Source organism: Melopsittacus undulatus, chromosome 11, assembly GCF_012275295.1.
Source record: "Melopsittacus undulatus isolate bMelUnd1 chromosome 11, bMelUnd1.mat.Z, whole genome shotgun sequence".
Taxonomy (NCBI): domain Eukaryota; kingdom Metazoa; phylum Chordata; class Aves; order Psittaciformes; family Psittaculidae; genus Melopsittacus; species Melopsittacus undulatus.
In genome coordinates this window covers 22,548,664-22,575,066 of record NC_047537.1, presented here as the reverse complement: position 1 = coordinate 22,575,066, position 26,403 = coordinate 22,548,664, and the positions used below count along the sequence as shown (strand labels likewise).

At 48.1% G+C, this 26,403-nt stretch overlaps 1 protein-coding gene across 2 annotated transcripts in view; it reads right to left on the bottom strand.

Moving 5' to 3' along the window:
* Nucleotides 1–2,499: 2,499 nt before the first annotated feature.
* MAP2K6 (mitogen-activated protein kinase kinase 6) overlaps nt 2,500–26,403 on the bottom strand; it is a 54,231-nt gene continuing 30,327 nt past the window's right edge. Inside the window, exons 8-12 of one of the 2 annotated variants that reach the window (XM_034067504.1) lie at nt 25,984–26,111; nt 25,266–25,343; nt 24,451–24,590; nt 21,787–21,832; nt 2,500–2,821 (exon numbers count right to left, since the gene is read on the bottom strand). In XM_034067504.1, the coding sequence (XP_033923395.1) occupies nt 2,786–2,821; nt 21,787–21,832; nt 24,451–24,590; nt 25,266–25,343; nt 25,984–26,111 (428 nt within the window). In that variant the 3' untranslated portion in view covers nt 2,500–2,785. Of the gene's footprint in view, nt 2,822–17,840; nt 18,366–21,786; nt 21,833–24,450; nt 24,591–25,265; nt 25,344–25,983; nt 26,112–26,403 lie in introns of those variants that run through there. The other variant, XM_013128306.3, reaches the window with a different exon arrangement.

Below are 26,403 nucleotides of genomic sequence, written 5' to 3'. Positions count from 1 at the left end.
AACCCCTTCCCTGCAATTATCCTTATCATGTTTCCCTCCTGGTGTATTTCTTCTTCGAGAGCAACATCCTCTGCTCTGATCCCATGCACAGCATTGCAGGGAGTTCTGAAGCTCCGAGACACCAACATAAATGTATTGCCACCTGCAGCCTGCTTGTAAAAGAGCTGCTAAAACCAGACTGGTATTGACCCTGCTGAGTGCTTCCATACCCCTGGATTATTCAGGAATAACGAGCATCAGCCCTTGTTTTATCATTGTATAAGTTAATTCATAAGCTGGGAGGAAAGAGGGAAGTTTCCATCTGACTACATGCTTGGGCAGTATGACTTATTCTTGTCTTATTCCAATCAGTGCTAAAGGGATGCTCTTCATACCTGTTCAAAATGTCCATTGTCAGGGCAAAACTCCCCTGCCTTCAGTGCTAAAGGCACACAGGGATGCATGGCAACCCAGCAGACACAGCAGAGAGCTGTGCGTTTGCAGTAGTTTTATCTCAAACCATTCATATCATAACACTTTTCTCTCTTAGTGACTGAATTCTTATCCAGAATTCTTTTCCTTTAATATTTAAGCAAAAAAAAATGCATATTTGCCTGAACAAAATGTCAAAATTTGAACAGATGGGGATTTTTACCAAAAGACGACTGTTTTTCCTCAGAAATCCTTCTATTCCCAAAACCTCCACTAAAGTTTCATCTCTTTCAGCAAATCCTGGACAGGGATTATAAATCCAGAATAAAAAATACAGAAATTTCCTATGCTGAGCTTATAAATGCCACTTTACAACCTTTTCTGGTGTCTTAATGGGAGCCATGTGCCCGAAGTTACAGATTAGAGGAAATAGCCCAAAGGCCAGTGTTATTTTACAGGTCTATTTTAAATGTAGAAGATTGCTTTTGCAAATTCTAATGCAAGATGTCAGTATCCTTTTTTAATTAAAGAATTACTGGGTTATTTCTTTCCCCCCATTTTAACAGGGGCTGCATTGCACTGGAGAACCAAGCGCTGTCTCCAGGGTCCCCAGTGCACTGCAGATGGTTGCACCAGGGGTATCCACATTCCTTTTCCTCCCTGTAAGCCCTGGCAGCATTGCTTTGGAAAGGGTTTTGTGAGTGCAGCACCGGTGATGATGTTGGAGAGTAAGAGCGTCATTAAAACACATTTGTTACACTTAAACCAGCAAGCTAAGACAGTGACCATAACAGCACATAATGGTATGGGAGGGGAAAGCTCTCTGCTAAACCTCCCCAGTTCTATGTTATCAGCTTTAGTGTCACAAGGAGCCCTGAGCTCTCAGGTCCTCACAACTTGGTCCTTGTAATTATCCCCATCTCCAGCCCCATCTCCTCTTGGTTGTCCCTATTGACAGTGTTGCTATTGAATACCCAGTAATGGTTTGTAGCCTCCAGCAATCCTCCCTCAGTGGTTCCCTGTAAAGCCAACAGTGAAGCTCATTCGGGTCTCATAGGGTACACACCAATGATGACCCAGTGATGGTTTCTATGTGTTTGTATGGTGCTAAGCATGGATTCCAGATGCAGCTGGCAACTAAATCCACGTGCTGTCTGCCACTTGAGGCTGCCCTAAGGAGAAGATGTACTGCATCAGGTCCAGGAATGGTATGGAGATGTCCTTCTCCCTGGGCTGGCTTATGCTGGTGTGCTTGTTTTCACTGGGATAAAGCTAACTGTCTTCACAGTAGCTGGTGTGGGGCTGTGCTTTGGATTTGTGCTAGAACACAGGGATATTTTAGTTACTGCTGAGCAGCTTACACAGAGTCAAGGCCTTTCTGCTCCTCAACCACCAGCAAAGAGGCTGGGGGTGCATAAGGAGTAGGGAGGAGACATGGCCATTATAGCTGAGCCCAGGGATATCCCACACCATATATGCTCAGTATATAAAGCTGGGAAAGGAAGGAGGGATGTTCAAAGTGATGGTGTTTGTCTTCCCAAGTCACCGTCATATGTGATTGAGCCCTGCTTGCCTGGCTGAATACCTGCCTGCCATTGGGAAGTGGCAAATGAATTCCTTGTTTTCCTTCTCTTACGTGCAAAGCTTTGCTTTCCCTATTAAACTGTATTTATCTTAACCCATGAGTTATCTCACTTTTACCCCTCCAGTTCTCTCCTGCATATCACCATAGGGTTCAGTGGCTGGCTGGGGTTAAACTATGACCCAAGGGAAGGAGCCACAGCTGAGATCAGTCCCAGCACACATAAGCTGCCACGAGATCAAGACGTATCCCTCAGACAGTCCATAGAAACCTTCAGTGGCACTAATTTCACTGTCAAATACTTGCATGTTTTCAATTAGAACTTCACCCGGGCAGGCCCACGAGGCTCTTTGCAATACTGAGGCTGTGTGTAATGGATGTGTTATATCCTGCTCCTAAGCACTGCCTGGTGGGCCAGGAAAACACTGGGATCACAAGAGTTAAGGGCTGTGGGGCTGGGAATGAATTGACATCTTCCATCTTCGTATGATCTCAGGTGGATACTTTATTTTCTTGTCTGAGGAGGTTTATTTTCCTCCAGATTGATTGGATGAATTGTGTTCCCAGAGATCAGAGAGTTCAGATGGCAGAGGATCCTCTTACCAGAAGATGAAAGCCAATATAATCAACTGCACAACTTCAAAACATGCAGCTTGTTCTTGTTGGCTGCGCCTAAGTTTTCCCTGCAGAGAAGCTGTCGACAATGATTTGATATCAATCCAGTAACAATCCCTGGTTTCTAATAATAATTTGCACTTCAGTAGAAATGCTCATGTGAGGCTCTGAGAACATTTAGCAGATGGTCATTAGTGAAGCTCCCCAGTTCTCCTGCAAGGAAGAGATAACAATTATTAGCCTTGTTTTACAGATGGTGACACTGAGGTGAGGCCCTGGAAGGTGAAATAACTCTCCTGGTTTTCCATAATGAGCCAGTGGCAACAGATCTATGAATGAAACCCAGGCATCCTGCTGCGATTACTCCACAAACCCTACATCCTTATCTCTTACAGGAAAACATGGTCAAAGAGGTGAGCCTGGAAAGCAAAGAGCAAATGGTTCAAAGGCAGGATTCATGACACATTTCTGGAAATAAGGAATTAGGTCTGGGTCAATAAATAACTGGAAAACCAGGGGGACGCAATCTGAGAGGCATGTGAAATGAGGATGGATGGAAAAGAAAGAAGATAATGGAAGGGAGGGGAAGGAAAACAGAGTAGCTCTGACTGTTTATTTCCACTCTTGGTTTCAATCAGTGTTGTAAAACTAAAGGTTAGGGCTCTGAAAGAAAGAAGAAAGAGAGCTCCATGTGCTCCCATGGGGTACGGCTGATGGGTGAGGCTTCAAAGGCGGATGGCTGATAACACACTCCTCCTCCTCACGTGTCCGGTGCTACGTCACCCTGCATCCAGGGCCATCAGCCATGTGCTGGGTACCACAGAGACCTGCCTCTCCCTGGGCAGGGCTGGGAAACAGGGCTGGAGCTCATGGGAATGCCATCGGCATCCGCATGCTATCAACCACCATGAACTCCAGGTGCATGGAAATGGATTGAAAGCATTCCCACTGCTTCCTGGAGCCGGCAGGAGGTCAGCCACCATTGGAGGTGTGTGGACAGGCGCTTCGGGGACTAAGTTTAGCTTTCACTTACACTGTCTGTTCCTTTCTCACCCAGAACGTCTGGGCTGCTGATAGTGATGGACTGGCTGATACTACAAACCACCCCGCTACCATCACACATGCGACAAGGGGAACACAGCCCAGTGAAGCTGGCCCAGCGGCGGCGTTTATAAAACAGCCAAATGGAAGCCAAAAGACTCGAGTTTAATCCCTCCAGTTAAGTCATCTAGATTCCTTCTCGCCACCAGCCATCTGATCTCAATCAACGAATCTTGGCCTTCATCTCCCGACCTAGCCGAGAGCTGCAATGCTGAGGCCTGAAGTAATCCGCATGCAAAATGGTTTAATAATGATTCCTTCAAAAGGGGATTTTATTATTATTATTATTATTTCCCAAAAGCTCTTTAATGTGAAAGTGGTAGGCAAACAAGAGAGGTGTCTTACTTGTTTGCCTTGAATAATTTGTTAACATTCTGTAACCGCCTTTCATTTCATTTTAATACCTGTAGTTATTAGAAGCACATTGAAAGAGACCTATTAACGTGAATACCAATCATTGGGTATTAAAATGGGATGCTTTTTTAGGACCGAAAATGCTCCTGATTTGGCTATTCCTCCCATAACATTAGTAGGAATTGGCAAGCAAATGAAATAGAATTAAACAGCTGTATTTTTAACATTGGTAAACTACATCCCCCCCTAAATGTTATGTATTCTTTGCAATACATTGCTTTCAGCACCATGTCAGGCACTTCCTTCACCAGAGAGCCAGAATGGTAACCAAAAGGGCATTGGAGTGCTACTACTTGGCTTTGTACCGGGAAACACCAGGGTTAATTTGGAGAGCAGAAGTGATGTCTGCATTGGCAAGATCAAAGAGGCAGTCTGAAAAGCCATACCATGAATATGTACATGGCTGCTGCTATTGCAGGTGCTCCTGAGGGGCAGAGAGAGCTTGCTGGGCCGGCATGGAAATTGGGATTGGGGTTTTGGAGTGCTTCATTAGGCATATTAGCATTTTGGAAGCAAATACTGCTGCGCACACAGCAGGGATCCTAAATGAGAGGAGGAAAGAGAAGACCAAGGAGGGGAGCATTGTGCTGCTGTGACTGGGCTAACTATGATAGTGTTTTTCATGATGCAGAGAAGCTCATTGCAAAGAAGAGTGTGTGTCACCTCAGATGCTCTTATCCATGCCTATTTTATCAAACCTAATTGCCGAGTTTCCTGTGCCTTGTCACAGCCACAAGGGAATCACACAACAGTGAAGCCAACCTGCAGAGCCGGAGCTGTTATGTGAACAGGTACTGTGTGTGCCCTGAAAGAAAACCCTTCAGTTCCCCCAGATCCTGGAGCCATATTCCTGAACAATGTGGCCATGGAGAGGTAAGAGGAAAACTTGTCAGGCCAAAGGGTGTCCCAATAGAAGTCAGAAGTCAAAGTTGGGTTTGAGATATTCAAGGCTATCTTTAGCAAGAAGAGTTGTGAAATGCACCTCTCTCCCATTCTATAATCTCTAATGACTGCAAATTATTTATCCCTTAGCATTTGATTTCTCCTTATTATCTCTTTCCCATTTCAACAATCACCACAGATACAGGAAACAAGGACAGGGATATTTCTTTCTGAGTGCTACTTGTTATGCCAGAGGATTGCTCTACAATCCTACACATCGCTTCCAGTGTGGGAAAGTAGCTTGAAGAAGGACCATATAAAAGATAAGCTTCAGACTGGACCTGTTTAAATGCTGTCTTATGCAGGACTGGAGATCCTATTTGCCTGTAAGAACCTCAACTTCCCCTCTTCCTCATTGCAGTGTGAAGTGAGTGGTGATAACGCAGGGTGTTATTTCACTGTCTCATTTTCTGCACACATAGAATCATCGAATAGTTAGGATTGGAAAGGACCTGAAGATCACATGAAACTCTATACAGCAGGCAGGGAGACAGAGGGAACAAGCTCTGCCATTTCACTAACTAAAGTAATTACATTACAAAGCTCAGCACAGTTTACATTGCTGTGCCACGCTCAATCTAACTCTACCCCAGAGGTGCACATGAACCTCCTGACTGTTCTGGGGGTTGGCAACTGCTTCAGTCCTCTTACCCCTCTGTTCAACTGTTAAATCTGGGGCTTTTAAAGCTGGTGGAAGGCTGAAGGCAGGGACCAGCGCATTGGAGATGCCAACAAAAGAGGCTCCGCACAATTGCTTTTGGCATCTCGTGTGTGTTCCGTCTGCATCTCCTAAATTACGGCTGCATTTCAGTGATAAAAATAGGTTTGTATTTGGAATTGATTACAGGGAGATAAAGCCCTCATATAAAAATTACCAATGCATAAGCATTCTGAACATACAAGGGTAATTTGATTTGATCAAATGAAAGCATGGCTCTTAATTCCCTGCTTTCAAACAGAACACACATGCACTCACACAGGCACCCCATGGTGCAGATAAAACTTGGGCAGCTGTTTTGCTTAGGGTTCCCAGAAATGGTGATGTGCCTCTTGCAGCTCTTTACAGACGTTTTTATGGCAACCTCCCTATCACTGGCATTCCCATTGCTGATGCTGGGTAACATTCCCCTGCAATCTGAAAGCCTTCACCTCCAGCCACTGCCCTTCTGTGTGCCACAAACATCCATTCCTCTCCTGTGCCTTTAGAGGTTATTATATTAAGGGGCTATTCTTGTTTAGTCCATCCCTTAGTGCATCTGCTCTGCAACTTGTGCTTTTCAGCAGAGGGAGCTGATATATTGTTTTCGGCAATTCTAAGGTAAATGGAAGTGTAATTTTATTTACATGAGAAAGAGGGAAACAGCGATTCATGTTTCAGTATGACCCCAACCAGGCGTGCTTTACTCCAGCAAAATGGTATCTGACTGAGCCTAATAAATTAAGGGTGAAAATTGGCTTTGCATCATGACAAATGCACAACCTAATAGATAACCTCTAAAGAAATGCAAGGCTTAATTGCAGATAATAGTGATGGGGCTGGCAGCGGAATCCAGGGTTGGATCCAGGACCACGGGAAAGACAGAGAGAAGCAGCACATCTGTTTTCTAGCCTGATTGCTCAGGGGCTGATGGCTGCACAAACCCCACTGGCTCACTTTGGCCATATCATTGCAAGGTGCTGAGTGATCCAGGTGCTTCCAGTCCCAATGGGATATGTTGGTGTCAGTCCTGCACCCTGAGGTGATGCTGTGCATGGACCCTGTGTACCCTTACAGCCCCACATCCATGCTGGAATGCATGGGGAGGGGAGAAGGAACCCAATGGCTCTGGTCACCCCAGTGCCCTGCCAGAGCCATGCAGGAGCTGGTGCTTCGATGTGGCTGAGTCTGCCCTCACCAAAGTGCAGTAACTAAACCCAACGGCACAAAGACCGACAATTACTTCTGTGGAGCAGCTTAAGTATTCCTGAGCTTTCACCACCATTCGATGAGCTGCTATGGGTAAGATGAGCCTTGAAAACCTTCTGTATGACCAGCGAGAGCAGCACTAAGCGCATCCCCAACAACCGGCTGTACCTCCATTGGTTAAACACACATAGGCTGAGAGCACATTACTTTTAAATTCATTTATTTATTTTTGTGTACATTTTCCTTATTTTGACTGACATACCATCGCTATAAAGATGCCCTGCTCTTTGAATACTTAATCCAAGACCACTAGTTCAAGTGTGGTTATGAAAAGTCACGGCAAACATATGACTGGAAAGAGGTGGTTGGTTTTGACTTCCAGGCAGTTGTTTGAAGCGTTTCATAGATGCACACAATATCCAGCAGAACACACGCACACACAGTGCTGAGTTTAAACACACACACACACACACACGCACATCTGGAAAACGGTTACAGTGGTTGAAGTTTCCAAAAGGTGTACTGTCCCCTTCTCTCAGCAGCACTGATAAACCTTTGCATGTCCTGAGAAATACAACTGAAGCATAGTACAGGTAACCTATTCCATCAGCATGATTTGGGGCTTTGTTTCAAGTTGAATGTGTTCTCCCAATCTAATCTCTTCATTCAAATGAAGAGGGTGGAGGGGAAGGATGTGGGGCAGTCGGGGGTTAAAGAATACCAGTTCTGTTGTTCCACCGGTATCCTTAATCCAGTACAACACGGGTCCTAAAAGCATGTCATTAACACAACATTAAATAAGAGCCTATCTAATGTCACTCACGTGGTTTTACTTGTCAGTCTCCTACTATCTATCATCTTCATGGTATGAGGAACGGCTCTGAGATGAATTAAGACAATACAGGTTATGAGAAGGGTTTCAGACAGGGCGGATGCAAAGCTATATGGGTGGGCAGCTGGGAGACCACTGAGGTGCTCTGGAGTGCATGGAGGACCCTGTGAGCTTTGTAACATCTGATTGATGGAATTTCACCCTGCTGCAGACAGGAATAGGAGCACAGAGCCATGCTCATGCATGGGCAGTGCTGCCTTTTGGCCACTGGCTTTGCACTGCTAAAACCCTGGGCAAAGCCTATGGGGACCTTAACCAGCACTGATGAGAACGTGGGTGCCATCTCATAGAGGTGACAGCACCTCATTTCTTTCAATATACCACTAGTACATGCTCACAAGAACCAGTCAAGGCAGGGAGAGTCTTCCCCAAAGCTATTTCTGGACCAATCCATCAAAGCTATGACTTTGGGTCTTGCTTAGGCTGTGGGCAGCTTTGATTCTGATGAGGACAAAGCTTCCTCAACAAGGCTAAGAACTGGAGAATGCTCACATTGCATTGTGCTGCCTTTTACCCTAATGCTCCCTCTTCGGTTCCTCCCATGGATGTGAACACCAGTGCTCTTCCCGGTGAGCTTCCCAGTGCCATGCGCTCCCTCGCTGCCAGAGGGGTTGTGTGAGGTTACAGGCTGCTAAGTAGCAAGAGAGGAAACAGGCCAGCAAAGACTTAAGACAACAAAAACAAACACGAAGCAATTAAAAGAAGGATGGGAGATGTGGTCTGATGTCCTTGTGCCAAGAAATAAACATCTTACATTGCCTTTTTCTTATGAAAACACTTGCTTTGTGTGTTTTACATCTCCAAAATGGTAGACTCGCTGCACCCACCCATGCACAGCACGTGCACACACACACACATGCATACACACTAATGCACACACGTTTCCAGCTTTGTAGAGCTACTGGATTTGCTTCGAGACAAGTTTCTTGTGCATTTTGACAACTTACTTTGAGACGAGTTATTTGCAAGAAGGCAAAGTTCATGCATGGCTTTGACAGCTCCACTTTCTCATAAATGGGTTTTGAAAAGCAGAAAGCAAACGAGGGCCAAAGCTCCATCTAAAGTTCACCTCAGATGCCTGAAAAGCATTTATACCCACATCCTTCTGAGGTCCCTGCTTTATGAACTCCTAATGAATTCCACATTCTGCTACCCAACGTTTCTTATACATAGGGGGAAGAAAAAACAAACCAGAAACCCAATGCAAGCTGCTTGAAAACAGATGCACCACAGCAGCCAGGCTGCCCAGGAAAGTGGTTGAGTCACCATCCCTGGGGGTGTTTAAAAGACGTGTAGATGTGGCACTTGGGGACATGGGTTAGTGGTGGGCTTGGCAGTGCTGGGTGATGATCTTAGAGGTCTTTTCCAACCTAAATGATTCTATAACGCTCTGATTCTTTGTCAGAAAGGCTTTTGAAGCAGCAGAGCAGCAAGGCACCTTTGCAAAGAGGAGAAAAAGGACAACAAGCTGATGGTTTTGAGCTCCAACCCTGCTTGTCTCACACAGGTCACGCGTACAGGATTTCACCTCAATATCTCTTACAGAGCAAGAAGAAACCATTCATTAGTTGCTCATCATTTGTGTAGGACTCGTGCCCTTCATATCCAAAGCAGATGTGGTCAGAGGGTGCCTGGGTAGCCCTCAGCCCTGCTTCAAAGCAATCCTGGTAACCCATGTCTCACTGTTCAAGGGATAGAGGAAAGCTCCATGCAAATTTGATACAGAAAAGCCTGGCATGAGACTTGGACAAACCGAGCTCATCATAACCCAGACTTAACTTTTCAGGTGGGAAATTACTGTTTTCTCAGCATTCTGATGCACTTTTGGGTAATGGTCTTGTGACACAGAGCATTTTCATCACTTAAATTGAACCCTGATGCTACTCAACCCCCCCTGAAGGAACAATTACAACCCAACTGATGCTTTTCCTATTAAAAACAAGGGCAAGGAGGGTCATTCAGAAGCCTCCAAGATGCTTAAAAGGAAAACTTGAAGCCACAGTTTTTAAAAGGATTCCTCATCCCTAATTCTAGAGCAAATCAGGTCACTAAAAACCCATCTAAATTGCTATAAATATGATTTAAAATAAGAATTAGCCATCTACTGCCATTCACCACCCCAGCTGTTAGAGGAGACAATACAGTGATTCCATATGGCTCAAGGGCAGGCTGGGAGAAACCTTCAGCACACCTTAGAGAGTACCAGAAATGGATCAATAAGTAATTGGAACAGAAGAAGGCATAATCAGCCTTCCACGTGTAAGGAAAAACAGAGACTTTCACAGTTATAAAACAAATGATGTTACTGTAAAAAAGCCCTAAAACTAAAGTAAAACAAGGACTTGCACTACAGCAGGTTGGAAAACCTTTCCAACGTATCCAAAGCCATGGGTGCTTTGCCTGTGTCCTCTTTAAGAGCAGCAGACCACTGGGAAGTGGTTCCTTTCCCATCTTTTCCATTATTTCTAGCTGACAGAGTGCAGAAACACCCCGTTCCTAATTTACCACCCTCTCAAGAGAAACCAGATTTCACACCTTCAAAGGGAGATGCTCCAGAGATTTCATGTATTTTGATGCTAAACAGGGATCTTTGCCAATAAAACAGCAATTCCTGAAACTGAGGATTTCTGATATTTTTAGGCAGACGTTTCTTTTTCCATGAGAAATGACAAGTTTCACTCCAACACATTTCCAGTCTGCACAGAACTACATTTAGCTGCTGACTCCCAATATCCTGCTATTAAAAAATCAATGGGAAATTCCAACCATTGCGTCTGTTGTGACTATTTCCAGCAGCCCCACTGGCACGGTGACAACTGTGCCACTTGCTTCACATGGGGGAAACAGAACAGTGGCAGAGCTCTGGAAATGCACTTCAGACATACATTATAGAGGAAAGGTTTGGAGCAGTGATACTGTGTTCTGAACCAGGCTTTTCACTGCCTGTAGAGCCAGAAGGCTACCAAACGGCATGGCCTGTATTAGATATTTAGGCTCATATTAGATATTTAGGCTCATATTAGATATTTAGGCTCATATTAGATATTTAGGCCCACATTAGCTATTTTGGCCCATATTAGATACTCATGCCAGACGTACAACTATATCTGGGCTAAATGTGGACGGAGAGCTCTGCAGCTGCACCTGTATATGTGAGAATGAGATCCTGACTTCACAGCTATGACGGCGACTGTAATTCATCTCTAAACACACCTTTTTGGCTCTTAGGAGGCACTTAATCTGTGTCTCTTCACTCCAGCTGCATAAATCAAGGACACCTGGCTTTTCCTGACTTTTCACAGTATCCATCCTGAAAGAATCCATACATCTGAGCTGAGGAATACCAAAGGCTTTCAGATACTGTTCCAGGACACTCTGAGACGTCTGAATGTTCTTTATAGAGGGGGGAAAAACCCCAGACGTGGCAGACTGATATCTCCATCACACAAACCCTGGGGTATTGTCTTTACCTATGTTTTTGGAGGCCCTGGCCACACTCGCTGCCAGACTGCTCTCTCCAGCCATCAGATGTTGGCTGTTTCTTACTGCAGCACTTATCTCCATCCACCTTCTGGCACAGTTTGGTGCATGCCCTTGTGTGGCAGGTCGCAGTTCTGGAAAGACCATGGTCTGATCTCTTTATTTCCTACAGAAGAGTAATTATCTGGGGTAAAACCAGACTGAATTAGGATCAACCCTGAGCTGGCCTGAACAATTCCTGTAAGAGAAACCAAACAGGAACTTTCCTCATTAATCCAGTAATACTTGGGGTGCATTTTCCCTCTTTATTCACAAATTACACTATTCCCAGTTTCCTGGATTTAGTTAGGCCCAAAAGCAAAGTCACAGCCCAAAAATACCCTGAAATAAACTTCTAGGAAGCGTTTTCAGGTCTGGCTTTGGAAGTTGCCGAACGACGTCTGATCTTTTGCGATTTCCATCCCTATTTCCAGAGTGCTTATGATGCTTCCAAGCTTTTCCCAGCTTATCCTCGCAGCACCTCACAGCCGCTGGACTTCTGCCCCATCGTAGGGAAAGCTAAGAGCCTTTCGAGGAAGAGAATGCAGCCTGTCCTTCAGCCTGGCTGCAAATCCAGAGCTGCTCCACTTCCAGAAAGGGATTTTAATGCAGTATAGAAAGGAGAGGCTCTCGCTTGGATACCTGCAGGACAGCTCGTCCCTGGCTTCCCATTAAGCAGGCACTGGATAACAGACAAGCAGCTCCTTCGTATCCCAAAGTGCTCTGCGGAGCTGGCTGGAGGCCCCTTTCCCTTGCCTTCACTTGGACCAACCGCCTAGAATAAAGGCTGCTAGTAAAATCAGACATAAAACACAAGAACATAAAGGTGACTGAGACATAAGGTGTCAATGGAGGTGAAGAGCTTTCTAGCAACCCAGGGGTGCACTAAAGGAGGCCATGCAATAAATGTCACACAGCCGGAATTGCTCCCTGTGGAATGGCACTGCCAGCTGGATAGACCCCTGAAGAATTCATTTATCCCTGTAGCCTGTAAATTAGGTATTTCCACCATTAAACTAGTTACAGACCACCTTAAAATGTTTACCTTCTTCTGTCTCCTCTATGGAGGCCTTTCCCATGCTTTCCCCATTGTTTAAGTCAGACCTCTGACTCCCACTGATGAGGGGAAGCAGCAATGCACAAGCCATGCAGCAGGCAACAAGCATCAGTTCACTTGTAGCTTGTCCCTGTGGGTTTCTTTTGGGGTTTAGGTTGTGTTTCTCTTGCTGGAAGTGGGGATGCAGCAGTAATCTGGGACTGGTGAGCAAAGCCATCACCTACAGATCTGTGTCTCAAGGAGCACATGGCAAGAATATCAATCCATCGAGTCTTTGGCTGTCTCTTCTGCCCTCTCGTCCTGCTCCAGCCTTCCCAACTCCAGAACTTCCCTGGCAGAGTGAGCTGACACCAGTTGCCTGTCAGAGGGCTCATTCTGTCCCTGTGCCACTAAACCCACCCTTGCAGTTTACTACAGTTTATACAGCACAGGGATCTTTATGTCCAGACCCCTGGCACCACCAGCTCCCCACTGTGTCTCTATGCATCTGCAAGCACATAAGAGCTGAGATTCAACTGGGCTTTTCCTGACCCTCTCATTAACAAATACAACTGCTTCAACAGCGTGAAGGAGCAGCATCCTTTCAACCTGCAACACAGCCACCAACCACACAGAGAGCATCTCTTCCAAAGCCCCAGTCCAGGAGAGTGAATCCCACTGCACTGCAGAGCTCTGGCCTGCCAGAGCGCACGTCAAATTCTATATTATCCATCTGCTCCAGTAAAAGCTGAGCTGAAATATTAATTAGGAGATCCGATCCCTTCTCACCGGGAACAATCTGGATTCCATAGCTCAGGCAGAGGCCAGCGGAGCAGACAAAGCTCTGCGATGCATCCTCTGCTGCTGGGGAAGGGCTTTCAAGGGAACAACCAACCTGGGGGGAGGACACAGGCTGTACAACACGTGGACATCTGGTCTGTTTTGTCCACCCTTCGTCCCCCCTCCACACTCAGCCCCTAGCTCCTAAGTGCATGTTCAGAACAGAGAGGGACGACTCCTCTAACATAAACAGCTATAATATGGCAATAAAGATTAATGAGTAAAACTTGCCATTTTATGTATAATCCGCGGGGATTTACAATCATTAATCTTTATTAGTGTGTAATAACTGTTTAGACATTAAGGACAGATTCTCAGCTGGACAAAACTGGCTTTATTCCAGCCAAGCCAATGGAGCAATGCCAGTTTACACCCTCCATGACCCTAGCTCTAAATGAGACCCATCCCCATCTGTAGGAATCATATCACTAACAGTATTTCCCCAACAGCAGGGGCACACCAGTGAAGGCAACTATTTGTCTTTCTCTGTATCCGAAAAAGAGAGCTGCATGTGTCCAGGAAGCTCAACAATAGACATGTCAATAAACATGAGGAAATTCAATGAAAAAGCAACAGCAACAAAAGGAACCCCAAGGAGCAGGGAAGTGGATGATTTTTGAGGCAAGACTATAAGATCTGGTTTGGCAGGAGTGTAACAAAGAGGAATGTAGCAATCTTTGGCATGTGAAAGAGTGAAAGCACCAAGGAGGGCTCCCAGAGATGCTCTAAGAGGAACAAGATGGAAGAGGGGGAAAGAAATAGAGCATCTTGGCTGGCTTTTCTGAGAGAGGAGTTTGGGGTTTGTTTCTAATAAAGAAGAGGCCTATTAAACAAGGGAGCTGGTGGGAACCTTGTCTGAACTACATCAGACCAGCCACCAAAGCAATGCTGTCTTGACCAAAGAGGGTTTCCTCTTCCAAACTGCCTAGGAAAGGAGGGAGATGTGCAGGTACATCCTTAGCTTGCAGCAAGCATGGAGAAATCCCAATGAAGGTGTGCTTTATTCAAGTAGTGACCCACCAACTGCATCCTCCATCACACAGGGGAGGCCAGCGGCCTCCAGAAATGGCATTCCCACCTCTTTGCCAAGCCGGAAATGCCTCCTCCCTTGCCAGTAAACCTGGAATTACAGTACATAGATACCTGTGTAAAGTTCTGTACACCTGGAGAACCTTCAGGAAAGATGGGCATTTCACCCACTACAGCAGCACAGACCTGGTGTTTGGAACAGTAACTGGCAAATAACCTCCAACTCCTCTTTCTGGTGGGCTCTTGGGGACCCAGAAAACAGCTTTCCTCCCAGTGACACTTCAGGAGCTCTAGGAAAGGCATCAGGAGGTTGCAGGAGCATCAAGAGCTGTATGGTGAAGGAAGAAAGAATGAACCTCATGTCCGGATGGTCCCCCACTGCCTGCCATATGGATGGGCTGAGCATCCTTCATGCAGCCCAAGCACCACTGCTTGGGGCAGAGCAGAGAGGTCCTCCCTGCCTTGCAAATGGCTCATTGGAATTCATCCATGTCCAGGGCACAGCTTCGAGCAGCTTTTCTCTCCTCTCTGCTCCCTGGTGCATTTTTGGCTTGTTTCAGGTTTATGGCATGAGACCTGCTTCTTCTGCAGATTAAAACATCCCCATTCAGGACAATCTAATACACAGACTTGTGGTGTCCAGAACCAAAAGAGGTTTCTGAAGAACAGCTTTAAGTCTCAACACCTTGGCTGTTCAGGGGGCATTGCTGTTGGGAAAGGCTTCATGTCCCAGAAACATGCCTGTCCTATGCAACCCTGCGCTCATGTTACAGCCAAAGTCCTGAGCATCAGCCAAAGGCTTTTCATCTTCACAGAGGTTACAATCAAATGCAAGAGAAGAGAGTCTGATTTGCATCTTGTAGGCCAGCATGTCTTCAGGGCTTTTAGGCACACAGGAGTCCCTGCCTCTCCTCCCTATGCCAGGGCCACCAACTCAGGCTTCTCTCTAAGCATACCCTGGGTCAGGCCAAGCTTTGTGTCCACATGTGCCACGAAGGATGCAGGGACAGACCAGCAATCTCTGCACTTCTCTCCTGCCATAACTACCTTCCGCAGAGGTGATCACTGTTCTCATTCACACTGCTCATAGGGATTCAAAGGAACAAAGTCACGGAGAACCAGGAGGGAACAGAAGTGATTTGTAGCGTGCCCTATTGTAATGTCATTAAAACAAAGGGATTAGACGGCCCAAGCACTGAAAGAGCAAGAAGCATAAAAGAAAGCATTCAGTATGTAGTGTCGAGGCATGCAGGAGTCGTTTTAGAGGGTTACTTAGCTGCAGACAACACTGACATTAATTTTCTATTGGAAAACGTTGGTGACATTAATGTCTGCTATTAATACTGAACTTTGACAGCATCTCATAAATTCAACCTGTCAATTACAATGGCACTGAAATAAAGGTGCTCTGAGGTCAAGGAGATGCGGTGTCCAAATGAGACTTATACTCCAGGAGGAAAGCGGCAAAAACAGTCTTCAACAAAAGCATCAGATCCATATGTAGGAAAACCAAAGGGTGGTTTTAAATGTCATGTTTTTCAAAGCAAGAATTGATGCTGGAACCAACTCCATAAACTGCCTGGCTGGACTTTTAGCTGCAGCTGAGGACAATCAATCAAAACAGCTCTCTGAGAAAGCGAGAGAGCAAACACACACACATACCCCATGGAATATGAGAGGGCAGATCATGAGCCATGCGAGGCCTCTGGAAATTACACTGCGAAGTAAAACATCCTTGGGTTTCACCCACCACAAATGTGACCTGAAAGGTTCCCCTCGACATGAAGTGGAACATGGAGCTTATCGTTACCGAGGGCCAGGCAGGCTCATGGCATGAGGCTGATGAAGGGGAACCTCTTCCCCAGAGCCTGCACGACCCCTGAGCTCTCTGCAGCAAGGAAATCCCTGCACTCTGATTCCTGCATTCCTCCTCAAGCCACCCTGCTCTGCAGCTGCAGGGCATGAGGATCCAGAAATCCCCATCAGCAATGCTCCCATGCATCCTTCAGTGCCAGACCCAGGGCTGAGCTGGACTGTTTTAGGGCTCTCTCTGTGGGCACTGCCAGCCCTGGCTGTGCTGTCTGTGTGCACCTCTTCAAAGTGGTCGATATGCCCCTAGCACAAGAGGTTCCACTGTCCAGAAGCTCCTGCTCTACATACTGCCCTCCCCGTCATCCCTTCTAAGGCTTACAAAACAGATGCTCAGACTATTACAGAAGCCCAGTGTGCACCAACAGAGACTGGAGCCACTAAACTGGGAAAGAAAGGGCTGGATCCCAGGCTGCACTGCATCCTGCACAGTGTAAATACTGCAGAGCAAGCCATGCTTTGAGTTGGGATTTGACTCTGAGAGATGTGCCAAAGCGATGGATGGGGAAGAAAACCATGTGGAGGGGCATGAGGCACATGTGCACGCTCCAGTGCAGCCACACACACACAGGCACTGTCCTTCATGGGCCGAGGGAAAGAGCCATGAGCAAAGGCAAAGGTCCTCATGGCTGAGTGAGGCAGCTATGCAGGTTTGGCTCAGTCAATCCGTTAATCTGGAGCCAGTGGCCTTGCTCCAAACTCAGCAACACCTTGTGCATGGTCCCCCCTTTCCCTTGACAGTGACTGTGGTACCTAAAGCAGCGTGATCTGCCATCCTCCCCTCCCACCCCAACAGTCCCCATGCTCCTGCCCATGCTAACAGCCCTTCTCTGAGGACCTGGACAACAGCATAGAGTGGGCTGTGGTTTCCCTGCGTGGTCTCCAGGCTGCAGCTCTATGGAGGACACCTGCAGCCCATGCTGCAGCTCCTGGCTGCCTTCAGCATCCCAACCAGAGCTGGACATGGCCCAAGCCATGGGCCAGCACAGGCTCATGGGGAGCTCAGTGGCACCCCCAAAGCCTGTGGGCAAGCACAGAGGGGTTGTTGCTGATGGGGTGTGAGAGCCCTGGAAACTCACACAGAGACACACTGTTTTTCATGGATGTTATGCTGTGCATAATGTTATCCCTTCTCATCTGGAGAAGGAGAGAGGAACTCCCTTCTGGGCTCAAAGCAGCTTATCCCCAGCCCAAGGGCACTGCAATGCTGCTGGGGTCGGTGGGGACCAACCACTGAAACCTCCTCCTCATCTTTGTGCAACTCATCTGACAACCTAGTTTCCTCTGGGTGTCTGTCCCAGACACTATCCCAGCAATGTCCACACCTCATAACCTGCCCCATACAGTGGGATAAGCTGGTGGAATGCAGGGCAGGGGCTTTCCCTTTGCAGGAGGCTGACAGTGCACCAAAGGATGGATGGGATGCACCAGGAAGAAGCAACCTCATAGGATGCGGGGGCCTCCCTCCCTTACAGTGATGCTGCCTCACAGCTCGGGTAGCTGAGATCCTTGTTTATAATCTCTTTTTGTGATGCACATTAAATATTTTCCACAACACAGACACTTCTCTTCCTTCTCCTTTCCTTTGACACCTTTTACCGCAGCAAAGCCCTACAACTACCGCTCGCTGTGGCCTCCTCATCATCGTCACCACGCATTCATCCTCATATAAAAGAGAAATCTATTCCATCAAGCACTGAACATAAATATTAAAACAATGGAAGGGACAAAATATAAATCTAAATACAACTTCATGACTACCATAGCACCTATTACCATGACAAAGCAAATTCTGGTTCGGGGGGGAAGGGGACGAGGAGGAAGTTAGGGACTGTGACTGTCATTAAATATGTAAATCACTCTTGAACATGGGGGTTTGGGGTTTTTTGCTGTTTGAAGGTTTCCATCCTCCTTACAATGCACGTCCCTACCCAGCTCCTTCTATGTCACTATGGATACCAAAGAACCCTTTGAAAAACTTCAGCGAGGCAGGGGGGGTTTCTCAGCATACAAACAACACACAGCGAAACACGGCGGCTCTCTGTTGGTGCTCCCATGACAGGTCCTGCCACGCGCCCCTCCCCTGCACCCACCAGTCCACAGAAGGGCAATTCATGTACAAGTCCAGTTCTCAGTCTCCCAGGATGAGTTTGACAAAAGAGGCGACGTCTGTCTCTTTGGATTCGTGCAGGGTGAAGAAAGGATGTTGCTGGGGAAGAAAAGAGAGGGGGAAAATAGAAACCATTATTATTCATGATGCTGAGGACCAAACTGAAAACCTTTTCAGACGATCTTCTAGACAAGGGAAAAGATGTTGTCACTAGCATCCGAATACAGGGCTTGCCATGGTTTGCAGCTGAGGCAAGCGAGGGAACTCAATGGGCCACTTCATTAAGGCTGCCCTCATGGATTCCCTCTAAACCCTGAGCCTGGCCGGGCTGCTTTCAAAGGAAGAGACAGTATTAAAAAGCATTGCCTTCATCTCTAGCACATCACACTCTTCAGAACACACTGCAGCCTTCAAAAGCATCGTCTCAATCTCCAGCACATCACATGCTGGCTCGCAGCTCTGTGGTACCCCAGGAGAAGATGTGCTCCTTGTAATAGGGTGGTTACCCACCGCACCATGTGCCAGCTCCATCAGGAGCAAGGAAAACCTTGCAGGGGGGGCTGACTGCAATGGGTTTTCCGTCAGCTTCCTGCTTTATCTGTGTATTTACCCTCTGGTGACTTTTTCTTCCCTGCAATTGCTCGTACTCGCAGCAGGAGATGGCTACTTTACCCCTAACCACCGCACAGAGGAAAGCCATCCCGGCTGGAAAACCATCCGCAGCTGTGTGTTTAACTACTTAATCGTGACCAATGGAAGACATCCTGCCAGAAAACCCTGCCTCCATTTCAGCACAAATGGAAAAATACATGGAAGGAATAAAAAGCCACAACCAAATGCCCCTTGACAGCAACAGCAAAGCCCCTCTCCGCTAGCACCAGCTATACAGTCTGCTAACAGGGGCTGCATGCATCAGCTAAGATCATTCAGCTTCCACCTGAGATTACCAAAACCACTGTTGGACACCCGTTGTCCTGTCAGTTGATGGGATTCATTTGTAAGGAGGGTGTCAGAGGGAACCAAAAGGCAGCCAGGACCCCATGGGGCTCACAGGTGACCTCAAATCTGTGCAAAATGTTGTGCTTCCCATACACAGGCTGGGGGAGCTCAGTTTGGTTCCTCACCCTCTCACTTCATTCCAGACTGGACAAATTGGGGTTTCCAGTGCTTTTCAAAGCATTGGCTATTCCAATGATCATCTACAGCAGTGGCCAAGTGGAGGGCGAAGAGCAAAGAACAGAGATTTTCCAAGGTGGCCTTGAGTGGAAAGTTATCCAGTGAATAACAAGAGGCAGCTCTGAGCAGCTGGGAAGCGACCCAAAGACACACCAGCAAGGAATAGGAAGCACAATTATGTGGGAAACAGAGCTGAAATGGGTTGAGGCAAGGATCCAGATGTAATTCAAGGTCTCCCTGGGTCAGACAGTCACGGGAATTCAAGTGTCCTGACTGACTCTCATAGAGATGGCCCTAATGGCCTGCTGTGTTATTACCCCAGTGCGATGCCACTGCTTCCATATCCCAGCTAAATCACACCCAAGGCAGAGCTACCACAGTCTGGAAGCATCCACAAGCATGGCATGGGTGTTAGTGGTGGCCTCCATCCCTGTCTCTCAGCGAACCCAACCCCTTTGCAATGACTGAGCCTGGACTTAGCACTGATCACCCTGTGCCAGGTCAATGTGCTCTCTTTAACGTGCAGTCCTGCAGTAGTTTCATGCTCTACTTCACCTGGGGAAATGGGTTTTAAAATGAAATTAAGCCTCCCTATCAGTTTTCCTGATGCTCAAGATAGAACAGAGTCATATTTTCCATGAGAAACCTCAATTCCACAGGAAAGCAAGGGAGCAGCCTTGGTCTAAATGACAAGTCCAACCCAGTACCGCAACTTAATGCCGTAAGGGAGAGAGGAGGGAGAAAAAAACCCCAACAAAACAGCAACCCTCAACCACAGGACCTCACAACATTCATGTCAGCCATAAAATACCACAGCATTGAGATACTCGGGAGAGGTGATCCAAGAACCTAATTCAATAGAAATGCAGGCGCTTGCCAACGGGTATTAATGCTGCAACAGACGGAGCTGCTCCGGTGAACCTTCTTGATAAAAGGCCATTTGGCAAACTTCACAAATTTGCTTAAAATATATACGTATTTATTCAATAATAATGAAAAAAGAGCAAAAAATAAAAAGGGAGCCATAAACCTCGGGCCTCCCTTTGTTTGAAACCAGTATTTGGGCACACTGTGTGTAAATCAGATCTATATATAGCCTAATTGCATTACAGGGCCCAGCAAGAAATGCCACAGGAATTATTCATTGCTTACAACCACATGCAGAAAGCACATGGATTTCCAGTGTGTCTTGCAGCTAGAGAGCACCTTAAACCCCAGCACCTTCACACCACACAGGGCCCAACACCTCGGAGCAGAGGGATAGCAATAAGGCTGACCCCTTGGATGACATAATGTATGTCCTATGAGTTATGGGGCACGAGACACCCGTGCCTGAGGGAATTCTGTGCAGCTTCCACCCTTAACCCAGGAGATCTTCCCAGTGGCACTGGATGGGGTGGGCAGATATGGACAGGCAAGCATTTGGGTCAGGATCTTTAGAAATCCCAGTTAGGCACCTTCCTGCCTTTAGCAAGCTGTGTATCAGGTAGGGACTAGATGCTTATGGAGTGAAACACTGACTTCCTAAGCTGACTGCTTTTTGCTGGCAATTGGGAGCACCAGGATCAATACCAGAAAGTTGGGAGAGAGAAAGAGGCCATGAAACTTTGGATCTCCAGCAGAACAATCTCACCACAGACCCTGTTCTTGCCAGCTCCAGCCCAGAACTCTGGCTGAGTGTACACCAGTGTCTACACTGCTGGGAGCTCATCAGCAGTTAAGTGCATCTGACCTCAAAGCCCTGCACTGCCTTTACATTTCCCCCCATCATAAGCCTTTATCAGCATCTTCTTCCTTAGTTATTCCTCTGTCCATAGAGCAAACAGTATCCAAGCAGCAGATGAAATTCAATAACCGGAATTATTAGTCACAGACTCGTCTCTGTCCCTAATATCCAGGAATGACTCTATCCAAAAGGTCTCCTCTCCAAGGCACCACAACAGTGAAGCCTAGCAGGCTGCTCAGCTCCTGCAGCCCACATGGAGCATCCGTGGTGCATGCATCTCACTTGGGTGTCTGAAGCCATCACACAGATGATTTTATCCTCACTAACTCATTCTGCACACCCTCATTCTTGTCCCTTAGCACATTTGTTAACTGCTTTAACATATTTTTCTCCCTTGATCTGACTGGAATAGCACCTGAATGAGATTTCAAAGAGCATCTCTGATTTGCAGTCATCCCCCCAAGCCCCTGAAGTGCCATGATTCTCTCATCTGTTATGGAAAAAAGAGATGCTAAGCATCCCAAATCACCAGTCACTATTAGAAACCCTGTCTTCAGCATCTCATTGTAACCCATCTCAGCTCTGAACCAACACACTGCTTAATGCAGGCACACTCACCATAAGCTCTGGGTATGTTGGCCGCTCTTTGGAATTCTTCTTCAAGCTTTAATGAGACAAAACAAAAGAAGAAAACCATTAAGTGTTACATTCAGTATGCAATTTAAGCACAGCCATAGTATTATACCATAGCAAAAGCAAGGCTTCAGGTCCCTGTAGAGTAAGCCCAACTACTCGCCTGCATGTTAAGTGAACAGCTTAGGGCTTGAGGACACCTACAGCCTGGACACAGGCCTGTATGATAGACACAAGTGCAGCGAGCTCAACGTCAAACAAGAGACCCAGGGACACCACAGGTACCAGTTAAGGCACTGCCTGCTGCTGGAGCCCAGGTGCCATTGGGGGTTTTGGGTGCTAGCAACTAAGGGCATGATACAGCCTCCAATGGGAGCGGTGACCAAAGCACGTGTACCACTGTTTGTTTATCACTGTGCTGTTATCAGCAGGGACGGTTACATGGGACATCCTTCTTGTCTCCTCTCCTACAACAGATGGCTCTGGAGGGTTGGAGTTATTTTGGTTCCCCTCCAGCAGAAAATAGCTTTTCAAACACAGGACGTAATCTCTGCTCACTTCCTGCCCCTGCATTGAGGGGAAAGACACTTGGAGCGACTTGAAAAGCTCTTCACACACGTACACGTCGGTGATGGGGAAAAGGTGTCACACTGAGCACAACAAAAGTGAGAACCTCGGTGGTGATCAGCCGCTCCTCTGCTGGGGTTTGCTGGACCCAGAGGAAGCAGAGGACACACACTGAATAGATATTTCCTGCTTGCTGTGTGGAGCGGGCTCGTGTTTGGTGTCATGTTGTGAATGAACAGAGGAACCCAGTAACGATACGTGCCAATAGCGCCGAGGCGAAGGACCGGGATGTGTCACATCCTCTGAGCTCACAAGCGGCCCAAGCCACGATGCTAAGGTGAATTTGAAGGTTAGATGTGTCCACAAGCAGGATCTGGGGGTAATCCTCTTAATTTAGACCCTCTGCAAACAAAACCCACTTGCTTGCAGGTCACTAATACCAGGAAACCTGGTGACAAGTTACTGAAATCAATGTAAATCTTCAGGAATGATGAGCTGTATTTGGATGTGATCCTGACTCAGCTGTCCAGGGAACTTCCTTGCAGTGCCTACAGGTAATCAGACTTCTGCTGCCCCAGCGGCTGTGATTCACTCTGTGACCTGAGACTGACACAGACCTAAGGCAGGCCAGCCGTGATACACTGAGTTGATGTGACCTTGATCAGCATCAGAAGACATTCCCAGGCTCCAATGACACAAAACTGCAGCCAGAATTCACTTTTCCAAGTCCACACCACTCTGCTGGTGCCGAGGGATCTTCAGTGATCCTGGAGGATGGGATTGGCAAGGAAAGGAACCTCCACACGCTCCCCAAACTGTTCTCACTGCAACCATCATGATATCCTACTCCTGAATCAGCCCACGGCTGTAGCTGCAAGACACTGTGCTTGCAAAAGCAAAACAGTGGGGAACAACAGCCTGCCTGGCACAAACAGGCAGCTCTGCAATAACAAGCAGAGAGCCAGCAGTGCGGGGGAAAGGCACTGGTCCAGAACCACAGCGTGGGCCTCACTGGAAAACAGTGGGCATCTTGTGAGGGGGTTTTCCAAGCTCCCATCTTGCACAGACATGGAGCAGTGTGGGCACAGGGGGTACTTCCCAGTGCAGCTCATCACTGGGACCTCAAAGACACGTCCAAGGAATGTGCATGTCCATACTTAGGAGTCGTGGGGCAGGAGTGGATGATAACCCCCTTGCTGGGTCGCAGCAGAGCCATGGGGCTGGGTGCCCCGATGCTGGCGGCTCGGGACCGGTCTCACATGTCTGTGTTTGTGGATGTGCTGTCCTCTCCCGGTCACCATGCCAAGCTCCCATCCACCTGCCAACTTGGCACTGGAAAACAGCAGCGCCTCCCAGGCGGTTTCCAGGGAAGCTGGAGGGAGAAGCAGTCAGGAGCCATGGGGCTGCTGCCAGATCCCTGCTGAACCACACGGCGAGGGCACTGGGAGAGCCTGTGCTTCCATGCAGCGCTCGCAGCCTCCAGACAGCACGCATCTGATCCAGCCCTTTTCCTACACCGCAGCCAAACTGTCCTGCTGCTTCCAGCTCTCGGTCCCATGGAAAGCAGTGCAGCAGCTGGAGGGCCCTGGTAGCTGCTAACAGGGGCTACCATGGGGCTGACTCTGCCCTTAGAGCTGTGGATCCTGTGGGAGCAAGAGGATGCAGCCGTTCTGTGTCCTACTGCACCAGCCGTGGGATGAGACAGGTCCATCAGACCTCCATGCCTGCAGTGCTCATGCTGCCAGCCCATGCAGACACCCCATGAGGATGGTGAATCGATTGAGAAAGACTCCTAAACCCCTTTGTCCTCTATGTCCCCTCCAGGCCTGTCCCTTACCACCTCAAGCAGGAACGATGCCCACACCACCCAAGTCCCAGCACCAAGCCCCAGGCTGTCCCTTATGGATCAGTGTGGACACGAAGGCTCCATCACTTCCCCTGGGGAGGATGTTTTGACCAAAAGGGGATGCCTGACCCTAAGGGGATGGCTGTGTGGACAGGGATGCAGGAGGCACCACATCCTCCCCACAGCCCCGCAGAGGAGCGCAGGGCAGCACCGGGTAGGCCACGGGAGCACTTTACCATTGCGAGGTAAAATCGACGAACTCCGCTGAGAACTTGTCCGCCGGGAGCTGTGGGGATGGCTCCTCCACCACCTGCTTCAGCTGCTGGAATGGTGTCCCCCAGGAGTCATAGGGAAAGCGCAGGATGGCCAGCTCGATCTGCGGACATACACTGAGCCTCAGCCCCGCAGCATCGCACCCTCCTTCCCCATGCATTCCCTATGTCCCCAATAGCACATCCTGGGTGGGTTATTCAGGCACAGATACACGGTGTTCCCTCACCCCACTTGGCTACCACATCTTGTTTAACCTCTTCCATAAGGGACAGGCTGGAGGACACCCATAACTCCGCTGTTAGGCTTGGGACAGGTTTGAAGTCACAAACACCACATCTCAAGGGATAACTGTGCTTTCAGATGGCTTTGAAAGCAGATGGATTCCCCCTAAACACTGCGTGGGAGATGCCACCCATCCCTCCTCTCCCGAGGGGGACTTTGCTCATTGCAAAGTGTTGGGAGTGTTTTTCTGTGCTTTCAAACCCAATCTGCTCCAAGGCGACAGCGCCTTCACCTTAGCCCATGCTGCCATCTCCCGGCAACCCATCGCCACCACATCAGGGCTGACCCCACCAGTGTTACCCCACAGATGCATCCGAAGACAGCGCTCCATCCTCCTCCCTTCCAACCCTGTGGAAAGCTTGTTTCCCATTCCCACCCCATCACCTTCCCAGGGAACCGATGCCACCAGCGTTAAGGGGGAGTATGGGGAGGAAAATGAACCCACAAGCAACAAAGAACCCTTTTGGCTTCACTGTGAGCCTCCAGGTCACCCTACCATTGTGATCCCCAGGCTCCAGATATCAGATTTGACGCTGTACCCCTTCTGGTTCAGCTCCGGGTTAATTCTTTCAGGCTGTGAACAGAGGCAAAGGTGGTTGAGGAGCAGGGATGGCAGCAGTGCAATGCCATCACCCAGGGCTCACTGACCACAGATGGGTCTCTGAGGGTGGCAGACCAGGACCACACTGGGCCCATGCCACCAGCTTGGTTGTGATGGGGCCAGATCTAGTCCCATAGTGAAATGGGTCACCAGAAGCAGATGGTACCTGCTCCAGGGATTGAGGTGTGGGAGCTCAGGGAACAGGGAGCAACAAGCCCCAGTTCTCCTGCCCTTGTTTTCACCCTGTGCAAGTGGTTCATAGAGGTTGAACCCTGAACAGCAGCTCCCAGGAGGAGTCTGAGGGACTGTTTTTCCTCCCTGATGGAAAGTACTATTGTCCCCATAGGGCAAACAGCAGGAACGCAGCACAGAGTAATTACAGAGCCTTCCCCAAGGTCACGGGGAGATGATAAGGCAGCAAGAAGCTGTGCCCAGGAGATATGATCTGACCCAGGAGATCTGCCTCTCCTCTCTGCCCCTTTATGAGTAACTCCAGGGATTCATCTTCCAAAACAAGTCCCCAAACCACATGCCAGAGGCTGATCCTTCCCCCTTTCGGATGACCCGATGCCCAGGCTCATGTTCCTCAGCCCTCACACGCAGCTCAACTTACAGCCATGTAGGGTTTGCATCCTGCATCCATGGTTTTAGCAACCGAGTCTACGAGGTAACCGCTAATGCCAAAATCGCACATTTTCACCTGCCCCTGCGTATTGATCAACACGTTAGAGGGCTTTACATCTGCAAGAAGGAACACATACCACAGTCACTGTCACGCACGGGGGTGAGCCAAGCCAACACAAGCCAAAGAGCTTCCTAGCAGCAGAGGGCACCAAAGGTGTCCAAGCAAAGCCCATGTGCTCTGTGCGTGCCAGGAACCAGCTGGCTGTGGATACTGCAAGTTCAGGTGACAGCCTCATGGCTTGTCATATGCTCTGCAAGTGGCCCTTCCCTTGTGGACTCCTCTCTCTGATCTGGGGAAGCAGATACCATCGTATCCCACTGCATACCCCATGGATATATCCCATGAAAA